At 39.9% G+C, this 26,557-nt stretch overlaps 1 protein-coding gene across 4 annotated transcripts in view; it reads left to right on the top strand.

Moving 5' to 3' along the window:
• The first annotated feature begins 9,527 nt into the window (after positions 1 to 9,527).
• The window catches only part of LOC148876140 (uncharacterized), a 38,645-nt gene continuing 21,615 nt past the window's right edge, over positions 9,528 to 26,557 (top strand). The window contains exons 1-3 of one of the 4 annotated variants that reach the window (XM_088966219.1): positions 9,742 to 10,074; positions 10,188 to 10,478; positions 10,868 to 10,978. In XM_088966219.1, the coding sequence (XP_088822345.1) occupies positions 9,928 to 10,074; positions 10,188 to 10,478; positions 10,868 to 10,978 (549 nt within the window). In that variant the 5' untranslated portion in view covers positions 9,742 to 9,927. Of the gene's footprint in view, positions 10,479 to 10,867; positions 10,979 to 26,557 lie in introns of all 4 variants that reach the window. The other 3 variants (XM_088966220.1, XM_088966217.1, XM_088966218.1) reach the window with 3 other exon arrangements.

Below are 26,557 nucleotides of genomic sequence, written 5' to 3' on the forward strand. Positions count from 1 at the left end.
AACAACATCTATGCTAGAAGAGAAACCCTTAAAAAAGGTTGTGTGGAGAATTGGTGATGGAAAGAGTGTAGATGTGTGGTCTAATCCTTGGGTTCCCTCTATAAGAAACTTTAGAACCCCATGTGAAAGGCTTGAAGGTTGTCAAATCTCTAAAGTTGGTGAACTTATTGACTCTAAGTCTAAATCATGGAAGGTTCAGATGATTAGATGTCTTTTTTCTATGCATGTTTCATCTAAAATTCTCAAAATTTATATTCCCTCTCTTAAGGGATGTTTGGAACCGTGGCCATTTTTCAAAAAAATGGTGCCATGTCGGATCCACATAGACATTTCAACAAACGACCATGTATCTCATTGTTTGGTTCAGCCGATTATTGAAAAATCGGGCATGCCTCGAAAATTGGGAGCCCACCGATGCATGAGATGCCAAATTTGGGGTTTCATGCATTGGTGAACCGTTTCTCCCAATGGTTGATTGATGTGTATGCTATGTGGTGCTTACCTGTCATTATATACATGAAAAATGGTGATGAAAATCACCTTATCAAACAACATAGTGTTGCTCACTGCCTACGTGGCAGAAGTGCTTTTTTTTTTTGTGAAAAATGGGTATTTTTTCTTGAAAATCGGTCTCAAAAAGCACCCACGCTTCCAAACACCATCTTAGTTGTTAGGATAAACTAAGCTGGTCTCTCATCAACTCAGGTGAGTTCACAATCAACAGTACTTTTTGGAAAGCAAAGTCCTTAACTGAATTGAAGTGGGGGAATCAAATTCTCATGACTCAAATCTTTAGAAGCCTGTTTATAAGGCCAAAGTGAACCCAAAAAGTCATTTAGTTGGAAATTAATCAATAATATTATTTTTGTCAAAAGCCCTATTGCTCAAAGAGTTCAAAACTTTGATGATAAGTGCTCATTTTGTCATTCTAATCTTAAATTTATCATTCATATATACTCTCTTGTTTTGCAATACCATTAGTTCCATTTGGTATGCTTATAGTTTTGGTCTTCAGGTTGAACAAAATTCAAAAATTTCCTTTAAAGATTGGTTGCTATCTTGGGTTTAGAGTAGTCTCTTATCCAAGGATGATTTGTGTTTCTTCTTTTCTAAATTTGTTGTTATCTGTTGGTGTAATTGGTTGAGAAGAAACAATTTGGATTTTGAAAATCAGTTGGAAGATCCTATAATAACCTTATCTCATCTCAACAGGATTGTTCAAAACTCTAATCATTTACAAGTTTAGCCCATGCTCAATCATTTATGAGGAAAAGTAGTAGTAAAGCTAAGGTCCCTGAGCTGCCCACACAAGTTTGTTTATATTTGGACAGATGAAATTAAGTTTCATCCAAGGTTCCTAATGCAAGTTTCAGTGCTCATTTTCGGTTGAAATGGTTGGTTCTTAGCAGTGTTCGCAGAAAGAGATATTTCCCCATTTAGTCTTGTTCTTAAAAGCCATTGCTATGTCCTCCATAGCCTATAGTTAGCTGGGCAGTTGGGGATTACAGATGTTTAGCTATTCGATGATTGCCATTTCATAGTGCATATGCTGGATCATGGTTTTGATTCTATCACCAATCCTTGTTGCTTTTTAATTTGCTTCAAGAGATTAAGGTATAGCTAGCAGTTTTAACTCTATGTTTTGGAATTATGTTAGTCACTCAAACAATGCAATAGTGCATCATTTAGCTAGCTATAGTGTTGTCCAAAGGTTGTGTGGCTTCATTCCCCCTATTGTTTTTAAATCCTTGGTGGATCACTTTATTTTATCTTCTTGTAACTCAAAATTGAATTCCTTACTCAACTCAAACTACTCGAAGAGCTTCTATTGGAAAAATTCCTTAATTTGTTCAGGCATTATCCTAATTAGGCCGGCGAAACTGGTAGACCAAGTGTGGAACTTCATCTCTAATGAGGATCCAATTTACAAATCAACAACCAATTACCAACATTAGGAGACAAGTTCTTAACAAATTAGATCCCATGCAGTATTTATAGACTCAAGCAATATCGTGAATGGGTGCTACAATCAAGTGGAGGATGATTGGTTAATCAAGCATATCAAAGATGAAATTATGTCAATGTTTAATCTTTTTAATATACTATAAATCATATCAGTAGAGATGAATATAGTGTTGTTCATGAACTTTCTTATAATGCCTATAAATATAATCATATTATAGAAAGGGAGAGCAACACACCTACAATTAATATATAATCTTGATATTATGTAATGAAAGTTCTTCCGGTTTGGCAAAAAAAAAAAAAAAAAAACTCAAACCTCAATTTTATTCATTTAGCACTTGTGTGAAGTTGAAATGGAAAATCAATATCATAGGTTCAAAGAAAAATGTGATGACTGATTGTGTATAAGTTAATATGGTTAGATTTGTTGCCAATGTGCTTGGTCAATCGGTTGGTAAATTTTATACTAGTTGTCCCATAGACTTGGACCAAGTCCCACCTTTACCTCAATAAACACCCAATGGAGAACCTTAGCTTTTAAGGGGTGACCATGGGCTGGGCTGAGCTTAGCACCAATAATAAATGAGATAGCCTAGGTTCTGGCCTGGCCCAACTTTGACCCTACAACTTTAAATAAAAAATAACATATGTTATGGGTAAAAATTGTGGGTCAGGTAGGGCTTAGGCTGACGCTGAGATGGGATAGAAATGATCAGTTCTACTTGGTTGGTGTTTTTGATTAGTCTTATATGGTTAGTCCGGAGTTTTTGATTAGTCTTATATGGTTAGTCCGGATTAATTCAGTTTAGTATGATGAAATTAAATCTAGTTTGGTTGGAATCACCGCAGTTTGACTGTGTTATGTAAAATTTGGTGCAAGTATCTGCCCTTCGGATTAAAAGAGACCACATCTTTGCCCCACAACGCTTCACAGTACATTCCCACCTTGTATTTGAAATATCTTTAGATGATATATCAGAATTGATGATGTCATCATCAGAAAATGCTTTCAATACATGGCAGGGATGTGCCGTGGGGCATTGTGGGGCGAAGATGTGAACTCGGATCAAAATGCCCTATGCTTTCATGAACTGGCAAATATGTTTCAAAGTACTGATATGCTTGATAATAAAAAAAATCATATACCGCTGAAATGGGTGATTTGTGTTTTTTGATAAATAAAAATTTAATATTAAGCAGAGAGGATATAAGGGAAATGTTCCAACTAGATTGATGGGCTATTCCACCGTAACAAGTGTCACTCATATATATATATTTTGAGTAACACATGAGCGTTACTAGTACAAGACCTAAGTTTATGAACAAAATAATATTGACTGAGAACAATTTGTATGGCCGATTTTCAGTTAAACCATCAAAACCGATATTAGAGCCTATAGAGAAATGATTAAAAAAATCAGATTCTATTTTCCGGTGAATTGGTTGGATTCTAACAAAATATTGGTTGGAAATTGATCTACAGATGATCGTCATCAATTTCCGGTCATTTCCGGTTCCAGCCACTGGTCGGCCTCTAATAGGTTGGAAATGAAGTGGTCTAAAATGAGCCAAAACATTCGGGTTGCGCAAAACCTGATTCAGAAATTTGGACAAAGAAGACGAGTTATTTGAGTCAAATTTTACTCGTTTCCGAAAGACCTATACTGTATACGGTGGGTCATTAACTACCAAGGTATACATGGTACCCATGCCGGATCAATTCTGCACAAGTGCACATAATAGGTGGTTTGGACGCAGTCCGACCCTAGCTCTAGACGTCCTAAACCGATTTTAGTCGTTTTGTATTTCTTAGACGGTCTAAAACATATCAAAACAACTTTTTGGACTGGTTTAACATATTTTACATCAGTTCTTGACTAGTTCAAACCCTGATTATATAGAAGATTAACACCCATTTAGACATTTTTGACAATTTTGTTCAAGTTATATCTCATTTTGGCCCTTAATCTTGCATTAAAATTACACGGTTCAGTCTATTATAAGCTTATTTTGCATTTTAGTTGATAATTAGGGGCATTTGATTCCAATTTAATGGATGGAAAAATGATTTTAGGGATGAGTATATCTTTATTTTCACTATTATGGTCCTAAGTTAAATTGATTATGGCTTGGCATTATGAATTACCATTAATTATTTGGCATATTTCTTATTCCATGCTTTAATTTGTATGAAAGTTAAAGACTATGAAATATAGAACATTTATTTAAGGGAAAATTATCCATAGGTACTCTGTACTTTAGGGTGAGTGTCAATTTAATATACAAACATTAAAATGTGACAATCTAGTATTCGAATTTTGAAATAAAACACTGTTCATTATCTTCACGAAAATAAAACAGATAATCCTTAAATCTTTATTGAAGCAGTCAGGATTTGGTTGCAGAGTAACAACTCCTCACAAAGAGGCAGAGTTTCCTTGAATCTCTGTTTCTGTGGCATTCGATTCCATCAGATTACCTCGCTGAGTTGCCCCGCCGCATTCAACCTTACCTCCCACAGGAATGCAACTCCGATGGCTGCCATCAAGAATTTGGAACGGAATTACCGGAATTCGTCCTACTCCGGCTGCACCAAGTGTCTCGGCGCCCTTGAAAAGGTTAGGTTTTTTTTTTTTTTTTTTTTCCCTTCTATTTCTTATCGTTTATTTCTTCCCATTGGCGCTTTCTTTCTTCATAATTTCCAATCATCTGCCATTACTTGAACAACAACCGAATTGTCAACAAAAATCTGTTGCTTTGTCATCTCTTATGTATATTTCCTATTGCTAACATGCGCCATACAAGCATACCAAGAACAAATTAACAACCAATTATATCGAGTTATAACAACCAATTAACACTCCATCTCACCAGAAGCAGGATGCTTCATCAAAATTAAATTTGCAAATCACCACTACAAATTCAAATCTGCCCAGAACTCCCAAGACGAACCAAAAGAATTAAGTCAACTCTTACGGATCGATCCCAGCCAGCAAAACAATCTTCAGTCTCACTCTAAAAAACAAAAACAAAGGAGAAAAAAAATTAAAGATTATCTATCTCCGCCACTGATGCGCAGCAACAGCAGAAATCGAGATGAACCGTTGTTAATGGCAAGTACTAGTAAAGCTACAACTCTTGTGTTTATTTGAGATATTACGAGACGTTTATATTGTCATATTACAGATAGGTTGTTTTATCTTTTCAAATTTGGATACTCAATTGTCGTGTTTTAAAGTTCAGGTATTGACACTCGACCTAAAATACAGGGTGCCTATCGGAAAGCTGCATTTAAGAACAATTTGAAGACCAAACGTCAAAGCAATTGGGCTTAAAATTGGTATTGAGCGCTTCTTGATCCAAACTGTTGGTTGTCCATTTCATTGATTAATCGATAAATGACCCAACCATTTCTGCATGCTGATATTTAAACCTCGCATATCTACAGTTAAGCTAACAATAATAATAGTGAAAATGATTACTATTCTTTTGTTCAATTCCTATAATTGAATCCCCTAAACAAGTCTGAACTCCCTACTACTACCATAGCCAAAAGTATTAGCCGATCTAGGAACCTAGTGAAAACCTCTTTAGGTTATTTTTGGTGTTAATGATGATTTATATACGTATGTATATAAAACAAAAGTTATGGCTATTCTCTCTATTATCAATCTTTGACCTTGAGTTTTTATTGAATAAGCCTAAGTAGATAAATTAGAACCCTATTACTTGCTTGTAATCTAGATCATGTTTCTTGAAATTTGATAATGATAAGCCACATGGAACCAATTGTATTTTTTTGTATGAAGCCCTCAGGCAAATCAATTAAGTATTAATAGGTAGGAATTACAAAACATCGATTCCTCATAAATTAACTGTCAATACAATGGGTAGGGGTCTAGAGCCAACTCAAACAAGGAGAGTTATAAAACGATAAATGAGTGAGTGAATGAGCTACACAATTGGCATCCTTCCATACATGAGTGATTAAGAATGGATGGAAATTTTGAAGGAGCTTCGATCCTACAACTAGTTAGAGTGTATCTGATGCAACAGGGAGGGGATGGAACCATTACCAATAGGGAACGTATTGTGATTAATGAGTCACCTTCAAGAATTATGTGATCTAACTTCAAAAGAGCTACTAGCTGAATACCTTCTTTGAAGCTAACACTTCAGATTCAATAGGAGAGTAAGGGGGAATAGTCTTGTATATATTGGCTACATGATACCCCTTGGAATCTCTGATAATGATCCCCAGTCCAACTTTGCCAAAGGAGTAGGCCCCTTCAACATTTATCTTGAAATTGCATTTGGGTGGAGTAGTCCAAATCGCCATCGGCGCCTTTGGAGTGGATTCAATAGGAGGAGACTTGCAGAGAGGAACCCATAGACATACATGAGTAGTCATTGAAAATTGACTTAGCCTGAAGCCACATTCTCCTTATTAGATCAGGGGAAACATTCTCAAATACAAGATTATTCTAGGCTTATATTTCTAGATCAACCATAAATAGATTAATATATCATACAATAGAGGCCTACCATCACTTCGGGAGTGTTTAACTAACCACCAGGTTCTACAATAGTCCACTATATATGTATTTTAATTTTGAGATATCCCACTCTATCTTAGAATGATGAAATAAGTCAGCTACTTTAAGAAAGGTATGCTGAGTGTAAATCGACTCTAAACAAAATTTGGGTAAATATGGTATCCAAAGATCAAGCTAGATATTGATTGTCCTCCCATCACCCACTGCCCTACAAGCACCCTTGTGAAAGGACTTCTCTAGTAGACAAAATTGCTTTCCAAATTCTGGAAGCATTTGTTGGTGTCTTCACATGCCAAAAGCACTACTAATTCATATATCTTTTGTATCTAACGTGTAGCTCGAAAACCAATTTTGATTGAGAAATGATTGACCACACTTTCAAATAAATATGCTTAATGTCTTCTTTGAAGGTCTCTTTGAAACTAAACTAGAGTTAATTTGGAAGATGCAAACCTTGCCTCGTGGGGAACCAAACCATAGTATTAAGGCTGCAAGTTGGTCAGGTTGGGCTAGGTTTATGGTCAACCTATGCCCAACCCTGCCATCCACCAATGCTTTGAGGTTTGTGCCAAGTTATTCAATCTTGTGTCTCTAACTAGGAGTGGATTTGAGTTGAGCTGAGTCAAATATCTTGTTATTCGAGCTTGGCTCACTAAAAAACTATGAGACTCGAACCCGAGCTTGAGCTTGATTCCAGTTAAAGAGTTGAACTTGAATTCAACTTAACTCAAAAGCTCATAAGTTACGTTTAACCTCCAATCGGTTCAAGTTCGATTATGATCCAAACTTCCTATAAAAATAAAAAAAGTTATATATAAAAATATTAATTATTTTATTTTATATATATAAAATTAAGAATTATAAAAACTAGTTAATATTATACATGTAAAAATAAAAATATTATACTGTATCTATATATATATATATATGTATATGATATTTTTATTTTTATTTATATATTTGTGTATATAGCTCATGAAAATCTGGATTCTTGTCAACCCCTATCTCTAATGACCAACTTGCCAACCAAATTTGATGGAGAAATGACTAATCCACACTTTCAAATAGATATACATAGCGTCTTCTTTGACTCAACCGAGCCTAGCATGCACTGTAATTTGATGCATTCAAGTTGGGTTCAGGCTCGAGCTGGGATAAGGTTGGTTAATGAACCCATTCTAAAATTACACATGTATGTATGTATGTATGTATACATGTATGCATGTAGCCAGGCTTGGGTTGGGACAAAGTTGGACCAAGCTCGGGCCAAGTCAAACTACCTAAGTGCTAAGCTCTAGCCCGGCCTGAAAAATAAAAAAAAACCTGAAGTTTTCGGCCAAGCCTAACCCAAGGACTAAAAATCCAAGCCTACCTTATGTAAAGTTTTGGGCTGAGTCAGTCTAGGTGTGGGTTGGACTCGCCCAAGTTGCATCCCTACATAGTATTAGTTTTTAGGTTAGTAGTTTCTTAGTTTAACCTTAACTCAAAACAAATTCCAAGTATATTGGTTGTATCAAAATATTTGGTATTTCTTTTAATATTATTAACTATAATATAAAATGTTTTCTTTTTTAGCCCATATGTCCACTAGCACGGCCTTTTGAAGCATCGTCTAAGTTTAGGCAAACACTCCGGTTGATAATTATAATGAAGCTAGGCAAGGGAAAGCAAACCAACCTTTCGTAGTTCAACAGAAAATTGTACATTTTCATTATTTTACCTTCTCATAATACTATTGTAAAACAATAATTTTGGTTTGTGTTCATGCCAATTCCTGTTAACCAACCTATGACACTAAATTCTCATTAGGATTCATGTTCATGAGAGTTTGGCAGAGGTTTTAATACTAGTTGTCAATTCTTTTCCTTTATCTTTGTTTGCGACCAACATAAATTCACACATATAAGGCTTGGTTTATAAATGAAAAATGGGACAGACAAAGATGGTTCTTGGTTTCACTGCGGTTAATTAGAAAACCGGTGCTAGTTTAGGCCTTAGTGCCAAATAGGCATTCTTCAAAATGCAATTTTAAATTTTGTTTGATTAATCCATTTATCAATAAATTGTTTTTTCTCTGTTGTGTTATAAGAGCCATTATTGGAGCAGATGCCATTTTTTATATTTCCCCAGTAATCATTTTTTCATTAATCTGCATGTGGCGCTAAGCCGCTAACTGCCCAAAAAAAAAAAAAACTTTTTATCCCATCTCATGGTTTTTAAAACTGATCTGGAGACTGGATGCTTAGCCCGTTTTGACAAAAAAATAAAAAAAATAAAAAATAAAAAATGGTCAAAACCGTTTGAATGGTTAATCGCCCGGTTCAACACTTCATTGACCAAAATCAACGATTTCGGGGAAAAATTCGATTTTGGGGGACAACGGTGACCGATTCCAGGTTTTTCGGTCCAACCATCCGGTCCGATCTGGTTTTGAAAGCCCATGTCCCATCTTCAAAGGAAAATTCTTAAGATAACATTTTTTAAGAACCTTTTACTCCATTTCAAAGGAAAATTCATAAAATAACATTTTTCAATGAGTGATAATTGAAATATACAACATGGTTTTTAAAACTGACCTGGTGATCGAACCGGTTAGGGGTCCGGTTATCGGTTTGAATGGTCCAACTGTTCAACCTAGATCACATTAGCGCCCCCCCCGACGTGATCACTACAAAGTTCAAATTAAATTTGAGGTAGGGCCACATCATTGCATCCTGAGCGATAAATTCACGCCTTTGGTGGAGCGCTACTCCACCAGCTGATTTTTGAATGTAAGGCTGTGTTTGGTTCTAATGCAAAATTTCATTTAATTTAATTTTATTCTTTTTCATGTCTTAATTTATTTCATCTCTGAAATCAAACAAAATGATAAATTTAAAACAAAAATTGATCGGAATTTATACTCAAATCATTTACATTTGCACTGTTTTGTATCAATACAAATTTATTTGCATTACAACCAAACCCAGTTAAAGGGGTAAATCTCTGAGCCGATTTTTGAGAACTAGGACAAGGAGCTATCAGTGAGCAGTGAACAGTCATTGCTCATTAGTCATCGTGGGATGCCTATTTGCCGGGAGTAAATAAGAAGTCTGTACTCTAACTGTAACTAACATTCCCGGGAAAATTACCAATGTGCGCGACTGCGCCGCAGCGTTGGGCAAATCGCCAGTGAATTCTGTGACTGTCTCCATTTACCGCAGATACTTGTGTTAGTAGTGACAGCACCTATGCTTTGGAATCGAATTCTCAAACCCTAACACAGGGACAATGTCAATCGCCGCTCAAAATCTCTCAACGAATTCGAGCCATCATATCTGCTTCTTCTGTTCGACCAACGTGATTCATGGCGTTAATACTCTGAAACACCTTTACGCCTTAACACTCCCAATCTCCTCCAGGCGTGATGGGAGTTCGAACTCCCTGCATTTCGAAGTTCTTGGGCAGAGAGACTCTTGGCAGCGTAAACAACTCCAGCCCTTCGAGGCTGGTAGACAATGGCGTTCCAGAGCCTTTGAACCCGAGGGGACCTTGCAAGGAGAGAGGCTCGATGGTAAGCTTAATTTGGACGCTTTTCTTTCGATTGCCGAGGTGTTGTGTCTTGTACCATCGACTATTTTAACGCTCGGGTATGCTGTGAATTGGATCTATTTAAGTTCCTCGCAGAAGGCGATTCAAGTGCCCTTGGTGAACGGGGTTTTTGTCTGGCAATATGTTTTGCTGGTGATTGCTGTTGCAGTCGGGACTTTGATTAGAAGAAGGCAGTGGAGGAGGATCTGTAGGGAATCGTTCAAGTCAGGTGGTAGGTCGAGTTTAAATCTTGTTGAGAGAATTGAGAAGCTCGAGGAGGATCTTCGGAACTCCGCTACTATTGTAAGGGTGCTGTCGAGGCAGCTTGAAAAGTTAGGGATTAGATTTCGGATTACAAGGAAGGCATTGAAAGAACCTACTACCCAGGCAAGCTCATTGTTCCTAGATTTCTAATTTTTTTCCTGCATTTTTTCTGACTTCTGAGGCCTTGCGTAAAGAATCTTTGTAGATGAGAGTGGGATAGGATGAACAAATAAACCAAATCTCGAGATCGGTCTCGTGTTTTCCCAAAATTATGGTAGAAAAGAATGCTTTGAACCCTGTAATGTTGGATTCTTGAACTAAGATCAAATATCTTGAGTCGAAGAGCTTGAGTTGTGTACTTGTGTTGTTACCAGGAGAACCGTAATTGCATGTATAAAATAAATTTGTTTTGCGATAGCTTAAGTGATTAATTACCAACGTTCCATAACAGATGAAAAAAATGATGGCTGTCACATTGACCTATAGTTTGTATTTGTGTTCGCACTTTGCAGACTGCAGCTTTGGTTCAGAAGAATTCTGAGGTGACTCGAGCTTTGGCAGCACAAGAAGATAATCTTGAAAAGGAACTTGGTGAAATTCAAAAGGTTTTGTTAGCAATGCAGGTGTACTTCATATTACCATTTGACCATATAAGTAGATATCCTAATATATTCAAGCTCCGTTAAAAATACTATGACATTATGATGGTTAAAAGTTTCAAAGACAAGCCTTGGTAAAAGGGAAGGTCATTGAAAATTTGAAATGTGAACATATAAAAGTTTCAAAGACAAGCCTTGTTGGCAATGAAGGTGTGCTTCATCATTGTTGTTTTGGTGATTCTTGGTTTCCTCCCATGACCTATTTAGATTTCTTATCATTTATATGATAATTTGCATTTATTAAAATTGTCGTTTCTGGCACTTAGTGGTAAAAACACTTGTTCTATAATGGCTTATACATGCCGAAACCAGGAGCCTTTTGTTATGGGCCCGAGCGTAGGATCGCATCACGGGTCGGTCCATGGGGAGAACCTCCTATTTTCCCTTGTTCCTCCCTTTCCTCGAGGAACCTATCTTGGCGCCCTAAGGGTGATTTGTCCAAGAGATCACCCTAACTCTCCTTACTCCTTTCTTGACCAAAAATTTGATGCCTTTATTCTTTAATTCTAGCTCCTTAAATAGAAGATTACAAGAGGTAGGAATACTCCTTATTGGATTCGACTTCTTACAGATAAGATCCCTATCTTGGGAAGGATAAGACTCCCTAGATAAATCAAACTCCTACTATAAGACTCCCTACTAAACCTTATCGGACTAGATAAATGAGAAAAACAAATAAGATAACTATGAAAGATAAGATGAAATAAGCTGTGGCCTAATCCTATGTGGACTCCTGTGTGGACACCTCGTTACTGCTGTTGCTGCTGCTTGCGGCGGTATTTCTTCCCAATGAATACATCCGCAACATTACACCCCTTCGGGACTACGAGCTTGTCCTCAAGCTCGGGATGTGTCCCGTAGTTCAGTGAAGGGCATCTAGGTGGCTTCGGCTGATGGTAAGTTGTCCCATTCCACAAGGACCTCGAGGACACCCCGATTGATTCTGGAGCGGACGAGGGCCCGGGGTTGGAGGATGAGCTTGCCGTCTTTGAGGGGCGGCAGAGCGGGTACCTGATCCGATGGATCTCCTATGAATGGCTTGAGCAAGGAAACGCGAAAGATATCATGGATTCTGCTGTTTGCCGGTAGCTTGAGCTGGTATGCAATTGGGCTGATCCGCCATAAAACCTTGAACGGTCCATGGAATTTAGGAGCCAGTTTGGGAGTAGCCCACTGTCTCAAGGATCGTTGTTGGTAGGGCTGGAGCTTCAACCACACAAACTGACCCGGTTCAAACGTTAGCTCCCGTCGATGCTGGTCATAGGTGTGCTTCATGCGTAACTGTGCTTGTTGCAGGCAGAGAGAGACTTCAGCCAGGAGGGCATCACGTTCTTGGAGGGAACGGTCAATCTCGTCCAGTCAAGTCAATCTAGGCTCGTATGATAGCAAGCGAGGAGGATCTCGGCCGTAGACTACTCGGAAGGGTGTCATGCCCAGGGACGAGTGATAGGTAGTGTTGTAACAATATTCGGCCTAGGGAAGCCAATCCACCCACCGTCGCGGTCGGTCCCCTGCAAAACAGCGGAGGTACATTTCGATCGTGCGGTTGACTGCTTCCGTTTGGCCGTCTGTTTGAGGATGATAGGCGGAGGAGAAGGCCAAGGTCGTACCATGTAATCGGAACAGTTCCTTCCAGAAGGTACTGGTAAAAACGGGGTCCCTGTCGCTGACGATGGGTTTCGGTAATCCATGTGGACGGAAAATATGTGTAAAGAAAATGTGGGCGATTGAAATGTTACTGTATAGGTGTGCCATAGGGATGGAGTGGGCATATTTAGAGAAACGATCCACCACAACGAACAGAACCGACTTCCCTCCCACCTTGGGTAGTCCCTCAATGAAATCCATGGATATATCTGCCCAAATCTACGTAGGAATTGAGAGGGGCTGAAGAAGGCCGGCTGGATGTAGGTTCTCCCATTTATGTTGTTGGCACGTGGAGCAGTTGTTGATGAAGTCCTGGATAGAAGTTTTCATTCCTGGCCAATGGAAATCCGCTCGGATACGATGCAGTGTCTTTTGAATGCCCTCGTGAGTGGAGTTATGTATACCGGAGATGACTGCGGGGATGGAGGAAGAATCAGCCGGAAGGTATATACGTCCTTTGTAAAGTACTAGCCCGTCGTGAATGGACCAATTGGAGTCGGTTGTCCCGGACTGTATCTTTTGAACAAGGTCTCTCCATTCCGATGATTGTGGCAGCGTGTGCCGAATGTCTTCCAGTAGGGTGACTCGGGGTTGTGAAATTGCATGAAGGAGCATATTGTCTTCTTCTCGGTGAGACAAGGCATCTGTGACACGGTTTAAGGATCCCACCTTGTAGTCCACCCGAAAATCAAAACCAAGCAGTTTGCTGACCCAATGCTGTTGTGGCGAAGTTGTAAGCTGTTGTTCCAACAAATATTTGAGGCTGTAGTGGTTCGTCTTGACGACGAAGGACCTTCCCCATAAGTATGGCCGCCATTGTTGTACTGCCTTGGCCAACCCAATTAGTTCGCGTTCGTAGGCAGGTAATTTAAGATGACGGTCCGCCAGTTTGCGATTGAAGAAGGCGACCGGGTGCCCTTGTTGCTGTAGTATGGCGCCTATGCCGGAGCCGGATGCATCACATTCAACTATGAACTTGAGGTCAAAGTTTGGCAACTGCAGGACTGGTGTGAAGGAGAGGGCTTCTCTTAAACTCGTAAAGGCTGCATTGGCTGCCTTATCCCAATTGAAGGCATTTTTCTTGAGCAGATTGGTTAGTGGGGCCGCCAAAAGTCCGTAATTTTGTACAAACTTGCGGTAGTAACCTGTCAACCCTAGGAACCCGCAGAGAGCCTTGGTGGACTATGGTTTGGGCCATTCTTTGATAGCTTGAATCTTGGAGTCATCCACCTTGACCCCTTGCCCGCTGATCACATGTCCTAAGTAAAGGACTTGGCGTTCCCCAAAGGAGCATTTAGGTCGCTTAAGGAAGAGTTTGTGTTGGCGCAGGAGTTCAAAAATGGTCTGCAGATGCTGTACGTGTTCTACCCACGACTTGCTGTAAACTAGGATGTCGTCAAAAAATACTAAGACAAATCTGCGGAGGTGGGATTGAAATACCTTGTTCATCAGAGACTAGAACGTGGAAGGAGCGTTGGTGAGGCCGAATGGCATGACTAGGAATTCAAAATGGCCGCGATGTGTTCTGAAGGCCGTTTTTTCCACGTCTTCGGAAGTCATCCGGACCTGAAAGTAACCCGACCGAAGGTCTAATTTTGAGAAGTATTGGGCTCCAAGGAGTTCGTCCAATAGCTCATCTACGATGGGGACCGACCGCACAAAATCTCCAAGTCCCATCTTGCTTGGATACCAACAGAACCGGCGAGGAGAAGGGGGAGCGGCTAGGACGAATGATTCCCTGCTACATCATATCCGTACACTGCCTTTCTATTTCATCCTTCTGTCGGTGTGGGTAGCGATAGGGCCAGACAACGACGGGATCCGATCCGACTATCAGAGGGATCCGATGATCACAAGCTTTGGAGGGTGGAAGCCCCTTGGGTTCTTGGAATACAACAGAGAAATCCGTGAGGAGCCTCTCCATATTTGTTATGCGCATATTCTCGCCCTGAAGTGTATGCAACTTCGTTTTTGCCCTTATCCTAGTTCCCTGCCAGGTAACTGGGTTTCCATTCAGGTGGAATGTAATTGTTAGGGCATTGAAATCCCATAAGATTGGCCCTAGAGTGATCAGCCACTTGACTCCTAGGACTATGTCGAACTCATCTAAGGATAGCACAAACAGATCAGCAAAGAAGGATTCCGATTCGACCTGAATTTTGGTGTTCTTGTAGATTCCGGGGCTGTGAACTCTTTCCCCGTTTGCCACGGCTACCTGTAGTTGTGGCTTGATTTCCATAGGTAACTCTAACTGGCGTGCTGCCTGCTCACTGACAAAGTTGTGCGTGCTTCCTGAGTCAACGAGGATGCGTACTGGTTTTCTTGCTACCTACGCCCTCAGTTGCATGGTCTGTGAGGTTTTTATCCCTGTGATTGCGTGAAGGGAGATCTCGGGTTCTGATGTTGCGGGTTCATCCTCGTCCTCTTCCTGTTCGTCTACCAGAAGACAGAATAGCCTCTTGCATCTGTGCCCGACGGAGTACAGATCATCGCAGTTAAAGCACTGCCTCCTTGCACGACGCTCTGCCATCTTGGCTCGGGACAACCGTCTAATGGGTGGTGCTATCATGCTGCTCTCCATGCTTGATGCTGTCCTGGAAGCGTTACCGGCAGGTGGCCTTTGTTCCTTGCTGGCTGCCGAAGAAAGGGACACTCCGGTTGTCTTCGAAGGTGCCCAGGTCGTCGCCGACTGACCTACACTGAAGGTCCCGCGTGTGAGTTGTAGTTTGCGCTCGAAGGCGCGTGCTAGTTTCATGACTGTGACCATGTTGGGAGGGTGTTGCATCTCCACGTCCACCCTTAGGGGTTCTGCTAACCCCGTGGCGAACATATCTACTTGCTAGTCTGGTTGTATCGAGGCTGCCCTGGCGAGAAGGGTTTGGAACTGTCGCTGGTATTCAGCCACAGTTCCAGTTTGCTTGAGGTTAATTAATTCGCCCAGCGGGTTGCTCGTCAATGGGGGTCCAAACCTGAGGAGGCGGTAAGATTTAAACTGTCCCCAACTAAGCCCGGGTTCTTCCTGCTCCAGACGATAGAACCAGAGTTGTGCCTCTTCCGTTAGGTGGAAGGTGGCCAAACCGACCTTGTCTTTGTCATCTGTGCATTGGTTGCGAAAGAACTGTTCGCAGTGATATAACCATCCCAACGGATCTTCGGTGCCGTTGTAAGACGGAAATTCTAGCTGGCTATACTTGTGAACAACCGTGGCTGCCGGGGCGGCGGTCTGTTGTTCGTCGGACGTCTCTGCCCAGTCTAGTGGGCGGTTCCCTCGGAGTTCCTTTCCTTGTTCGAGAAATACGATTCCAACAAGCGTCACAGCTCCCGGACATCGTCTTTGACCTCACGAACCTCCACGCTGGTTTCCACGAGCCTATGTTCCAGTTCGTGGACCCTGGATGATAGCTGCTCCAGATCTCCCATGACAGTAGGCTCTGATACCAAGATGTTATGGGCCCGGGCATAGGATCGCGTCATGGGTCGGTCCATGGGGAGAACCTCCTGTTTTCCCTTGTTCCTCCCTTTCCTTGAGGAGCCTATCTTGGCGCCCTAAGGGTGATTTGTCCAAGAGATCACCCTAACTCTCCTTACTCCTTTCTTGACCGAAAATTTGATGCCTTTATTCTTTAATTCCAGCTCCTTAAATAGGAGATTACAAGAGGTAGGGATACTCCTTATTGGATTCGACTTCTTACAGATAAGATCCCTATCTTGGGAGGGATAAGACTCCCTAGATAAATCAAACTCCTACTATAAGACTCCCTACTAAACCTTATCGGACTAGATAAATGAGAAAAACAAATAAGATAACTGTGAAAGATAAGATGAAATAAGCTGCAGCCTAATCCTACGTGGACTCCTGTATGGACACCTCGTTACTGCTGTTGCTGCTGCCTGTGGCGGTATTTCTTCCCAACGAATGCATCCGCAACACCTTTCCTCTTGCTGGCTTGAGCAACAGCCTCAAGTATTCCTTAACATTTGGTTCAATGCTTCAATCTAAATAAATAATGTGATGTCAGTTGCCACAGATGGTGTTCACCAATATGTATGATTTTGTTTTTGAAAACAAAACAAACTGCTATATCAGCAAAAAGAAATATGATTTTGCTTATATGGCATTTTTTTTTTTCGTTTTTTGAAAAACAAAATCATACATGTTTGAGAAAGCCCCCTGAAAGGTCCATGTCTTGGTGGAACAACTCCCATATTAATCTTAGTCTAGGAGAGATTCACCGACTCAGAAGTGACTGTCAAACAAAATTATATCATGTTGGAGGGACAGTGTGGTTATTATAGCATCTTCAAGTTCCTTCTTTATGGGTTGGCCATCTTTATTGACCTATTGAATGATTATTCTGTGCATTAACTTTTTTTCACTCATACATGAAATTTTCAACCACCAGACTTGAAACTGTTGTTTTAATATTTTTTTCTTTGGATTTGAAATGGTAACTTTCATTCATTGGTTAATTAAAGCAAGGACAAATTTTAAGAACCCAACTTAATGGGTGCTAACCCCACGTAAGAATCCACAATTACAATGCAGCCCAACAAAGTTCTCTAAGTGTCCCTTGTTTGGCTATAGTGTCAGCCAAACCATCCTTCTAATCCATCCAAAATTTACACCAATCTCCCTTTTTAGACAGCTGATTTTCCTCATGGGCTGTCTGTGGGTCCAGATTCCTAAACTATTTACTTGCATCCATCCTATCATCAACTTGGAGTCCCCCTCCAGTGAGTCTCCCATTCCTATTGGCCCCAATCTGAATCCTCAAAGGAGGACTGACACTTCAGCTCTTAGTGAGTCTCCCATCCCTATTGGTCCCAATTATAAAGCCAAGACTCTTCCTTCTCCATCCCTTAAACACTGTTTTCAAAGCTGAACCAGGTATCAACCTGGAAAGGTGGTCAGGTAATGGATTTGGCAGTTCCATCAGGAAGTTAGCTTGTTGAACTGTTCAAAAACTCAAAATCCTGAGACCTGGACAACTGTCTGGGTTACTGTTCATAAGAAGGAAATGATGCAATCAATAAATCCGAGCAAGAACATACATCTTAATTTTTTATGATAAATTGAAAAATCTTCAAACTGCTTGAAGGCTAGAGATTCTACTTCTCTAAGTATAACAAACTTAATTTGGATGTTTTATCAAGAGTTAAATATAAATGCTTCTGAGATGTGATCCTTAGCATTTTTTTTATAGATGATCTTGCTGCTCAGTAACAAAGGCCATTCAAGTGCATGTTATCATTTGTTTTGATCAATAACAGAAACTTTTATTAAAGAATTCATAGAAAGATACAGAGGAAGCAAGGGGAGAGATAAAATCTTTTAACCCTCCCCGAGAAATACATCAAACGGAGTTACAATAGAGCCCAGAACATTTGATCTCTTTCCACCCCTTGTTTAGCAAGAGCATCTGCAAAAAGAGTTAGCATTTCTCTTGACCCATTGCAGCTGAATCTCTACATTCTGAGATAGCCAATTGAACATTCTTTTTTCGTTTGCAAACTTCCATAATTCATTTTCTTCATTTTTGCAACCAGCCTATAACCAATTTTGAATCTCCTACAATTAACATTTTGATATTCAGTTATTTAGCCTTCTTTAACCCTTCCATTATCATGATGGCCGATTTTTGTTTTTTTGATTGTTCATTTTCTTATCAATGATAATTAACTGATTTAGAGAAGGGAAGCTAGAGGTACAGGCATGCAGCCCTTAAGGTAGTGAAAGGATGCGCAACAGCCAAAATTAAGAGGCTACATCAATAAGGTAAAGTTTAAAAAGCCAAAAAAGAGAGAAGATACTCTGACATAGATTTCCCATACAAGACTCATCCAATTGGAATTAATCTGAATTAGGTATTAAATAAGGACACCAAGGCAAGGCTTTAACTTCCTCGGTAAAGTGACCAGGGTCCATGATGCAGTAGGGCTGGAACAAACTAACACAAGACAGAAAGAGAGAGGAAGAGAGAGTAGAAAGGGTAGAGAAAGAGAAAAGAGAGAGAAATCCCAAGGAATCACTCCAAGGGGTCCTAGAATCACTCTAGGGTTTGTAGGAATCACTCCATACAGCAAGAGAGCTCTTAGAAATCTTCATTCATTCATTAGCCTCAAAAGGAAGAGAATACATCATTTATAGAGTGACTTGTGTGGCCCGGAACACTGTTCACCACAATTACAAAAAGTGCCACTCTTTGTCTTATGCATCAAGAAACACAATAACTTTCTATCTATTAATGCAAATAAACTGAAAATTGAAAGACAAGCACTACTAAGCTATAGGAACAAGATGCTATAATCCAAGTCCACATCGGGCTGGTCAAAATGACTATAATACCTCTAACCAGATCATTCCAAATCCCAAGAGTTTTCTCCATGCCAAATCAGAACCTGTTTGTTGTTGTTCTTCTTACGAGAATAGGTCTTATAATGCATGGACCGATCCCTATCATCTCTCCCCAGCTTGAAAGAACAAGACCCTGGTGAGTTAAAGGCATGATATTGCTCATAAAGTTCTGGATTAAGATGATACAAATCTTTAGCTGTAATCCATGATCATTCTGAAAGAGGTAGATTCTTCTACTTTACAAGAAATTTTTGATAACCCCCACTTGCTGTAGAAATCAACTTCTCATCAAGGGTGTCTTCAGGCACATTAGTAGGTGGAACCAAAAGTAGCTTAGGCAATGGGACTATGGGACAATCACTATGGCCATGATATGCACTTGGGTCTTCAACATTGAATATTGGGCTAATTCCCATTTCGCTTGGCAGCTCTAGGACATAATCATTAGAACTGATTTCTTCGTGATCTTATATGGACCTGCACTCTTGGAGTGAAGCTTCTTATAAAAGCCCTTAGGAAAGTGTTCAGGACGTATACACACCATAACCATATCACCCTCCTGAAAATCAGCTAGGCGCCTATGTAATTCAGCTTTGGCTCTGTATGCATCATTGCTAAGAGCAATCTTGCGCCTAACTTCATCGTGGATTTCTCTCATGTGGCGAGCAAAGCCTTCAACCTCTATGCTAGTCCTGGCTTCTTGTGGCAAAGACACTAAATCAATAGGCTTCTTAGGCTGAATTCCAGTAGCTATCTTAAAGGGACTTCTTCCAGTTGACCTATTAACTTAATTGTTTTAAGGAAATTCAGCCATAGGTAGGATGAGATCCCACCTGGAAGTATGGTCACCAACTAAGCAACGTAGCAAATCATCGAGGCTCCTATTAACTACCTCAGTTTGGCCATCAGTTTGAGGATGGAAAGAAGATGAGAACTTCAGCTTTGTATTGAGGAGTTTCCAAAGTGTCTTCCAAAAGTAACTCATAAACTTAGCATCACGATCAGAAGCAATAGTAATAGGAACACCATGTAAACGGACAATTTCCCTAAAGAATAGGCTTGCCACATGTGAGGCATCTGATGTCTTACTGCAAGGAATAAAGTTGACCATTTTTGAGAACCTATCTATCACAACATAAATTGAATCATGACCCCTTTATTGTCTTGGGAAGACCTAGGACAAAATCCATAGAGAGATCTTGCCAAGGCTCATGTGGAATTGTTTGAGGGGTGTACAACCCTGTATTTTTCTTTCTCCCTTTTGCCAATTGACAAATTCTGCACTGTTTGATCACACGATCAACATCAACCTTAAGGCTAGGCCAGTAGAAGCGATCTTCTACCATAGCAATGGTCTTGTCCCGACCAGAATGCCTAGCAATTCCACCTGCATGTAACTCCCATATAACATAATCACGTAGTGAGGTGTTAGGAACACACAAGCAAGTTCCCTTGAACAAATAACCATCATGGATAGAAAAGCTAGGATATTCAGATTGCTGTCCAGCTTGTAAAGAACCATAAATGATGCTGAAATCCTTGCAACCATCATAATCTTGCTTCAAATGATTGAACCTCACAACCTGTACAGACATAGAATGAAGTATATATACCACTCGGCTCAATGCATCGGCTACTCGATTCTCGGCACTAACTGTATGCTTAATCACAAAGTTATATTCTGCTAAAAATTCAGCCCATTTCTGATGTTGACTACTAAGATGCTTTTGAGATTTGAGATATTTGAGTGCCTCATGATCTGAATACAAAACAAACTCTTGGGAAATTAAATAATGATGCCAATGTCGAAGACATTGCACCACAACATAGAATTCTTTGTCATATGTGGAGTACTTTTGTCTAGCTTCATTACGTTTTTCACTGTGAAAAACTATAGGATGTCCTTCATGCATAAGCACACCACCTATTCCAACTTGGGAAGCATTACAAAACACCTCAAAGATTTTTGAAAAGTTGGGCAAATGTAACACTGGGGTCTCAGTCATCCTTTGCTTGATGGTCTCAAAGGCTTTAGTTGCAGCCTTAGACCAAAAAAATTCCCCCTTTTTCATAGCTTCTTTAATTGGTACCATAATAATGCTGAAATTCCTTTTGAAACGCCTATAAAAAGTAGCCAATCCATGAAAGCTTCTCACTTCATGGATGTTAGTGGGAGTGGGCCAATCAAGTATAGGTTTTACCATGTCAGGATCAGCCTTGACACCTTCAGAGGATATAACAAATCCTAAAAAGATAACAGTAGGTGTCATAAAAGAGCACTTCTTTAAGTTGATGTAGAGCTTTTCCTGGCGTAAAACTCTCATCACTTGACATAAATGGTCAAAATGATCATTAGGAGTATGACTGTATATAAGAATGTCATCGAAGTAAACAACCAAGAAGCGACCAATAAAAGGACGAAGTACCTGAATCATAACTCTCATGAAAGTGCTAAGAGCATTAGTTAAGCCAAAAGGCATAACCAGCCACTCATAGAGGCCATCCTTTGTCGTAAAAGCAGTTTTCCATTCATCTCCAAGTCGAATCCTAATTTGGTGATATCTGCTTCTAAGATCAATTTTAGAGAAAATTGTAGCTCTGTTCATCATATCCAGCATGTCATCTAAGTGTGGAATAGGGAATTGGTACTTGATTGTAATCTTGTTGATTGCTCTACTATCAAAGCACATCCTCCATGAGCCATCCTTCTTGGGAGTAAGTAGAGCCAGTACAGCACATGGGCTGAGACTCTCTAATGAAGTCCTTCAATAGATCATCCACTTGCCTCTTCAACTCAGCATGTTCTATGAGATTCATCCGGTGTGCAGGCAAATTAGGTAGTTGAGACCTGGGAATCAAGTCTATTGCATGTTGGACATCACGTAGAGGTGGTAATTCATTAGACAACTCTTTTGGGATCAAATCTGAAAAATCAGCCAACAAGTTTTCAACCTCTTTTGGCATCTTTAAAATAGGGGTATGTGCTGGTTTGTTCACTTCTTTTACTATTAGGGCATAAACAAGGCCTGATTCTTTGCTTTCCTCCTCAAATTACTTCTTGGACAGCAAGAAATGTTGCTTCTTTTGTTCAACTACTTGTTTTTGGGCTGGAGCTGCCTTTTGAGGGGTCTTAGTTCACTTCTTGATCTCATTAGGTGATATAGGTTTCATAATAATTCTCTTTCCATTAAATAGAAAGTAATATGTATTCTCTTTCCCAGAATGGTATACATTCCTATCGTAAAGCCATGGTCGGCCTAATAGAATATGTATAACATTCATAGGAACAATATCACACCAAATATCATCAACATAAGACCCATAGGAAATAGAAACAAGAGCTCTCTGTTTTACCTGAAATGTCATCTTGTTTAACCAAGCAGTCTTGTATGGTTGAGGATGAGGTTGTGTAAATAGATTGAGCCTTTCAACAGTTGCTGCAGAAACCACATTCATGCTGCTACTACCATCAATTATTAGCTTGCAAAGTTTGTTTCCGCTCAAGACAAAGGTGAGGAAGATCGCTGTACGAAGCCAATCTTCTTTCTTTTCTTCTTTAGAGGATGCTAAAATGCGTCTAACAACTCCAACAAGATTGCTGTCATCTTCTTCTTCATGTTCAGATCTAGTGTACTCCTCTTCACCAAGGCCTCCTTCATCATCTTCCACTTGTCCTTCCTTCTCACACCCTATGTGTAGATTTTTATTAGGGCATTGAAATGCATAGTGGCCCGTTCCACCACACTTGAAACAAGTGTTTTCTGTTGTTCCCCTTTTATTAGCATCAATCATGATGTTCTTCCCCTTGTTATCAGCTCCTTGATACTTGGAACCATTAGACCTTACTGGAACCGCATTATGAGATGTAGGTCTAGTGACTCTACCCTCATCTAAACTCTTACATGCTGCTGCCTCCCTAGCTTGAATACCAAATCTCCTACTATTCACTTGCTTCAAGCTCTTCTCAATTTTTAGAGCCATCTAAAAAGCATCATCTTTATCATAAACTTGTGCAGTAATCATTTCCCTTTGAATATCGGCCCTTAAACCATTCTGAAATCGGGCTAATTTTTGCTTCTCACTTTCTGTAGACTGACATCTTTTAGTAAGTTCATCAAACTTCTGCATGTACTCAGACACAGATAAGCTACCTTGTCTCAATGTCATCATCTCATCATGAAGAGCATCTTGGAAGTCATTAGGCAAATATTTCTCCTCCAAGTAATGCTTCATATCTTCCCAACGGGTGATAGGATGCTTACCCAAATTCTGTAATCTATTCTCCACACTCCTCCACCATACTTTTGCATGGTCTACAAGTTTAAGTTTAGCAAATCTAACCTGTCTTTCATCTGACATATCGAACTAGTTCAAGTATTCCTCTAGTTCTTCCAACCAATTGGAGAAAACTCGTGGATTGATATCACTTCTAAAACTAGGAACTTCTATCTTCACTTTACTAGTAATGTCATCCCAATAGTCATCTATATTAGTCTTAGAATGCTCCACCAACTCATCCATATAAATCATTTAAAGTACCTTGAGTTTGTAGAGTTTGAGACCTTAGGGGCTTGATGGCAGTCCTTAGTGGGTGGTTCACATGTGGACTAGTAGGGTTATTGGTGTTAGAACCCTCAGCTTCAGCTCCTCCATGTGGAACACCGGTGCTGTTTTTCTCTTCTTGTTCTTGCATCAACACTTTGACTTGAGCTTCTAGGATGTCCACTCGATTAATAAGTGCAAGCAACAACTTTTCTTTAGCTTGGTCACTTAATTTTCCTCTTATGTTTCTACCATGGTAATGGGCCATTTGAAACCTGATGCTCTGATACCAAAACTGATGCAGTAGGACTGGAACAAACTAACACAAAACAAAAAGAGAGAGGAAGAGAGAGTAGAAAGGGTAGAGAAAGAGAAAAGAGAGAGAAATCCCAAGGAATCACTCCAAGGGGTCCTAGAATCACTCTAGGGTTTGTAGGAATCACTCCATACAGCAAGAGAGCTCTTAAGAAATCTTCATTCATTCATTAGCCTCAAAAGGAAGAGAATACATCTATTTATAGAGTGACTTGTGTGGCCCGGAACACTGTTCACCATAATTACAAGAAGTGCCACTCTTTGTCTTGTGCATCAAGAAACACAATAACTTTCTATCTATTAATGCAAATAAACTGAAAATTGAAAGACAAGCACTACTAAGCTATGGGAACAAGATGCTATAGCCCAAGTCCACATTGGGCTGGTAAAAATGACGAAAATACCCCTGACCAGATCAGTCCAAGTCCCAAGAGTCTTCTCCATGCCAAATCAGAACCTGTTTGTCGGCCTTCTTACGAGAATAGGTCTTATAATGCATGGACTGATCCCCATCAGTCCATGAGCTGGTTGATCCATCTAGCATCATAAAATATCTTAGCAAGAAAATCAGTTTGGCTTATGGTAATGCAAATTATCTTCCACTTGATAAAATTACCTCATCAGTCAGGTGAATGATCTTTCCTCTCATGCCACCAGATGCATCCCTTTCTATAATGGAGGGTGTCAATCCTGAAACGTCCATTGTACAGAATAGAAGATTTGGCCCTTATTACCACTGAGCCTACTGAAATACTGTTTGCATTCAAAAACATGATCATATAGAGCTGGAAAGAAGAAGAGAGAGAGGGAAGAAAGAATCCCTACTGTGTTTATATTAGGGTGATTAAAATTAAAACAACTATAAATACAGTTCTGCCCTTGGCAGCCCACTATATTAAACAGACAAAATACAAAAGAAAAGAACATGCTGACATCATTGTTACTCTGATAACAGGTTGACAACACTCCCCCTCAAGTTGGGCTGTATATGTCAATCATGCCCAACTTGTCACAAAGTTCATTGTGCCGCAAATAATGAAGACCTTTTGTGAGAACATCAGCTCGCTGCTCCTTATCAAGATTCTCCTTATCATAGGGAGTGCGGATTTCCCCCTTATCAAGATTCTCTATTATGAAATGCTTATTTACCTCAATGTGCTTTGTCCTATTGTGGAGAATAGGATTTGTTGCATTGTTTATAGCTACTTTGTTATCACAATAAAGGGACATAAGACTGTCAACATTGAACCTGAGCTCTCCAAGCTGATTCTTCAACCAAAGCACCTTATCCACCCCATGTGCCATAGCTCTATTTCTCAGCTTCGACACTTGACCTTGCAACCACACTTTGTTTTTTTACTTTTCATGTCACCAGATTTCCACCCACAAAAGTATAATACCTACTCGTGGATTTTCTGTCATCCATAGCACTTGCCTAATCAACATCTGTATAAGCTTGCACCTTCAAATGGCTATGTTTGCTGAATAATAGTAAACCAGTTTCTAGATATTTCTTTAAATACCTAAGGATTCTCTTGGTAGCCTTCAAGTGTGGAACCTTAGGTGAATGCATGAACTAGCTTAGAATCCCAACAACATAAGCAATGTTGAGGCATGTCATAGACAAATATAACAATCTTCTCACTAACCTTTGGAAGTGTTTTACACCATTCAGAGGTTCACCACCACAATCACCCAATTTATGATAACATTCATAGGAGCATTTGTTGGCTTTGCACCAAGTTTGCCTTTATCTTGTAAAAGATTGAGGATGTACTTCCTTTGAGAGATGAAGGTACCCTTTAGGGAGCAGGCAATCTCAATCCCAAGAAAATACTTTAGAGGCCCTAGATCTTTCACTTCAAATTGTGAGGATAAGAATTGCTTCAACTTGTATATCTCAGAGTCCCAGTTCCTTATAATGATGATATCGTCTGCATACACTATCAATGCAACAACTTTCTCCTGACATCTTTTAACAAAGAGAGTATGATTAGATTGGTATTGTTTGAACCCTACTTGCTGAACTACTATGAAACTTACTGAACCATGCTCTAGGGGATTGCTTTAAGCCATATAGGGATTTTCTCAACTTGCTTACCTTATTTTCACTTCCTTTTGTACAGAACCTCGGTGGCTGAACCATATACACCTCCTCTTCCAGATCACTATTTAAGAAAGCATTTTTTTACATCAAGTTGCTGTAACTCCCAACCAATATTTGTTGCCAATGATAGAAGCACCCTATTCAAATGATTTTTGTCACTGGGGCAAATGTTTCATCATAATCAACACCATACACTAGTATACCCCTTTGCTATTAGCCTTGCTTTGTACCTTTCTACTATCCCATCTGCCTTATGTTTCACTATAAACACCCATCTACACCCCACTTGTTTTATCCCTTTTGGAAGATCCACCATTCTCACGTATGGTTCGTTCTTATGGAGAGCATTAATTTCCTCTTTCATAGCATTTGTTCATTCATGAATGGGGTATTTGGGTATTTATTTGGGCATGGGAAGGTCAAGATCATTCACAATTGAAATGCGAACAAGGGAATCAATACAGACAAGGGTACTTGGCTCAATTGGACTTACCTCTTGGGAGTTTGAAGGTGTCAGTTGCTTGGTATCTGGTAGCTCCGCATCTTGAGGACACTACTGATCTCTATAACGCTTACA

This window comes from Nelumbo lutea, chromosome 1 (assembly GCF_056320005.1).
Source record: "Nelumbo lutea isolate HS-2025 chromosome 1, American lotus-T2T, whole genome shotgun sequence".
In the NCBI taxonomy this organism is placed as follows: domain Eukaryota; kingdom Viridiplantae; phylum Streptophyta; class Magnoliopsida; order Proteales; family Nelumbonaceae; genus Nelumbo; species Nelumbo lutea.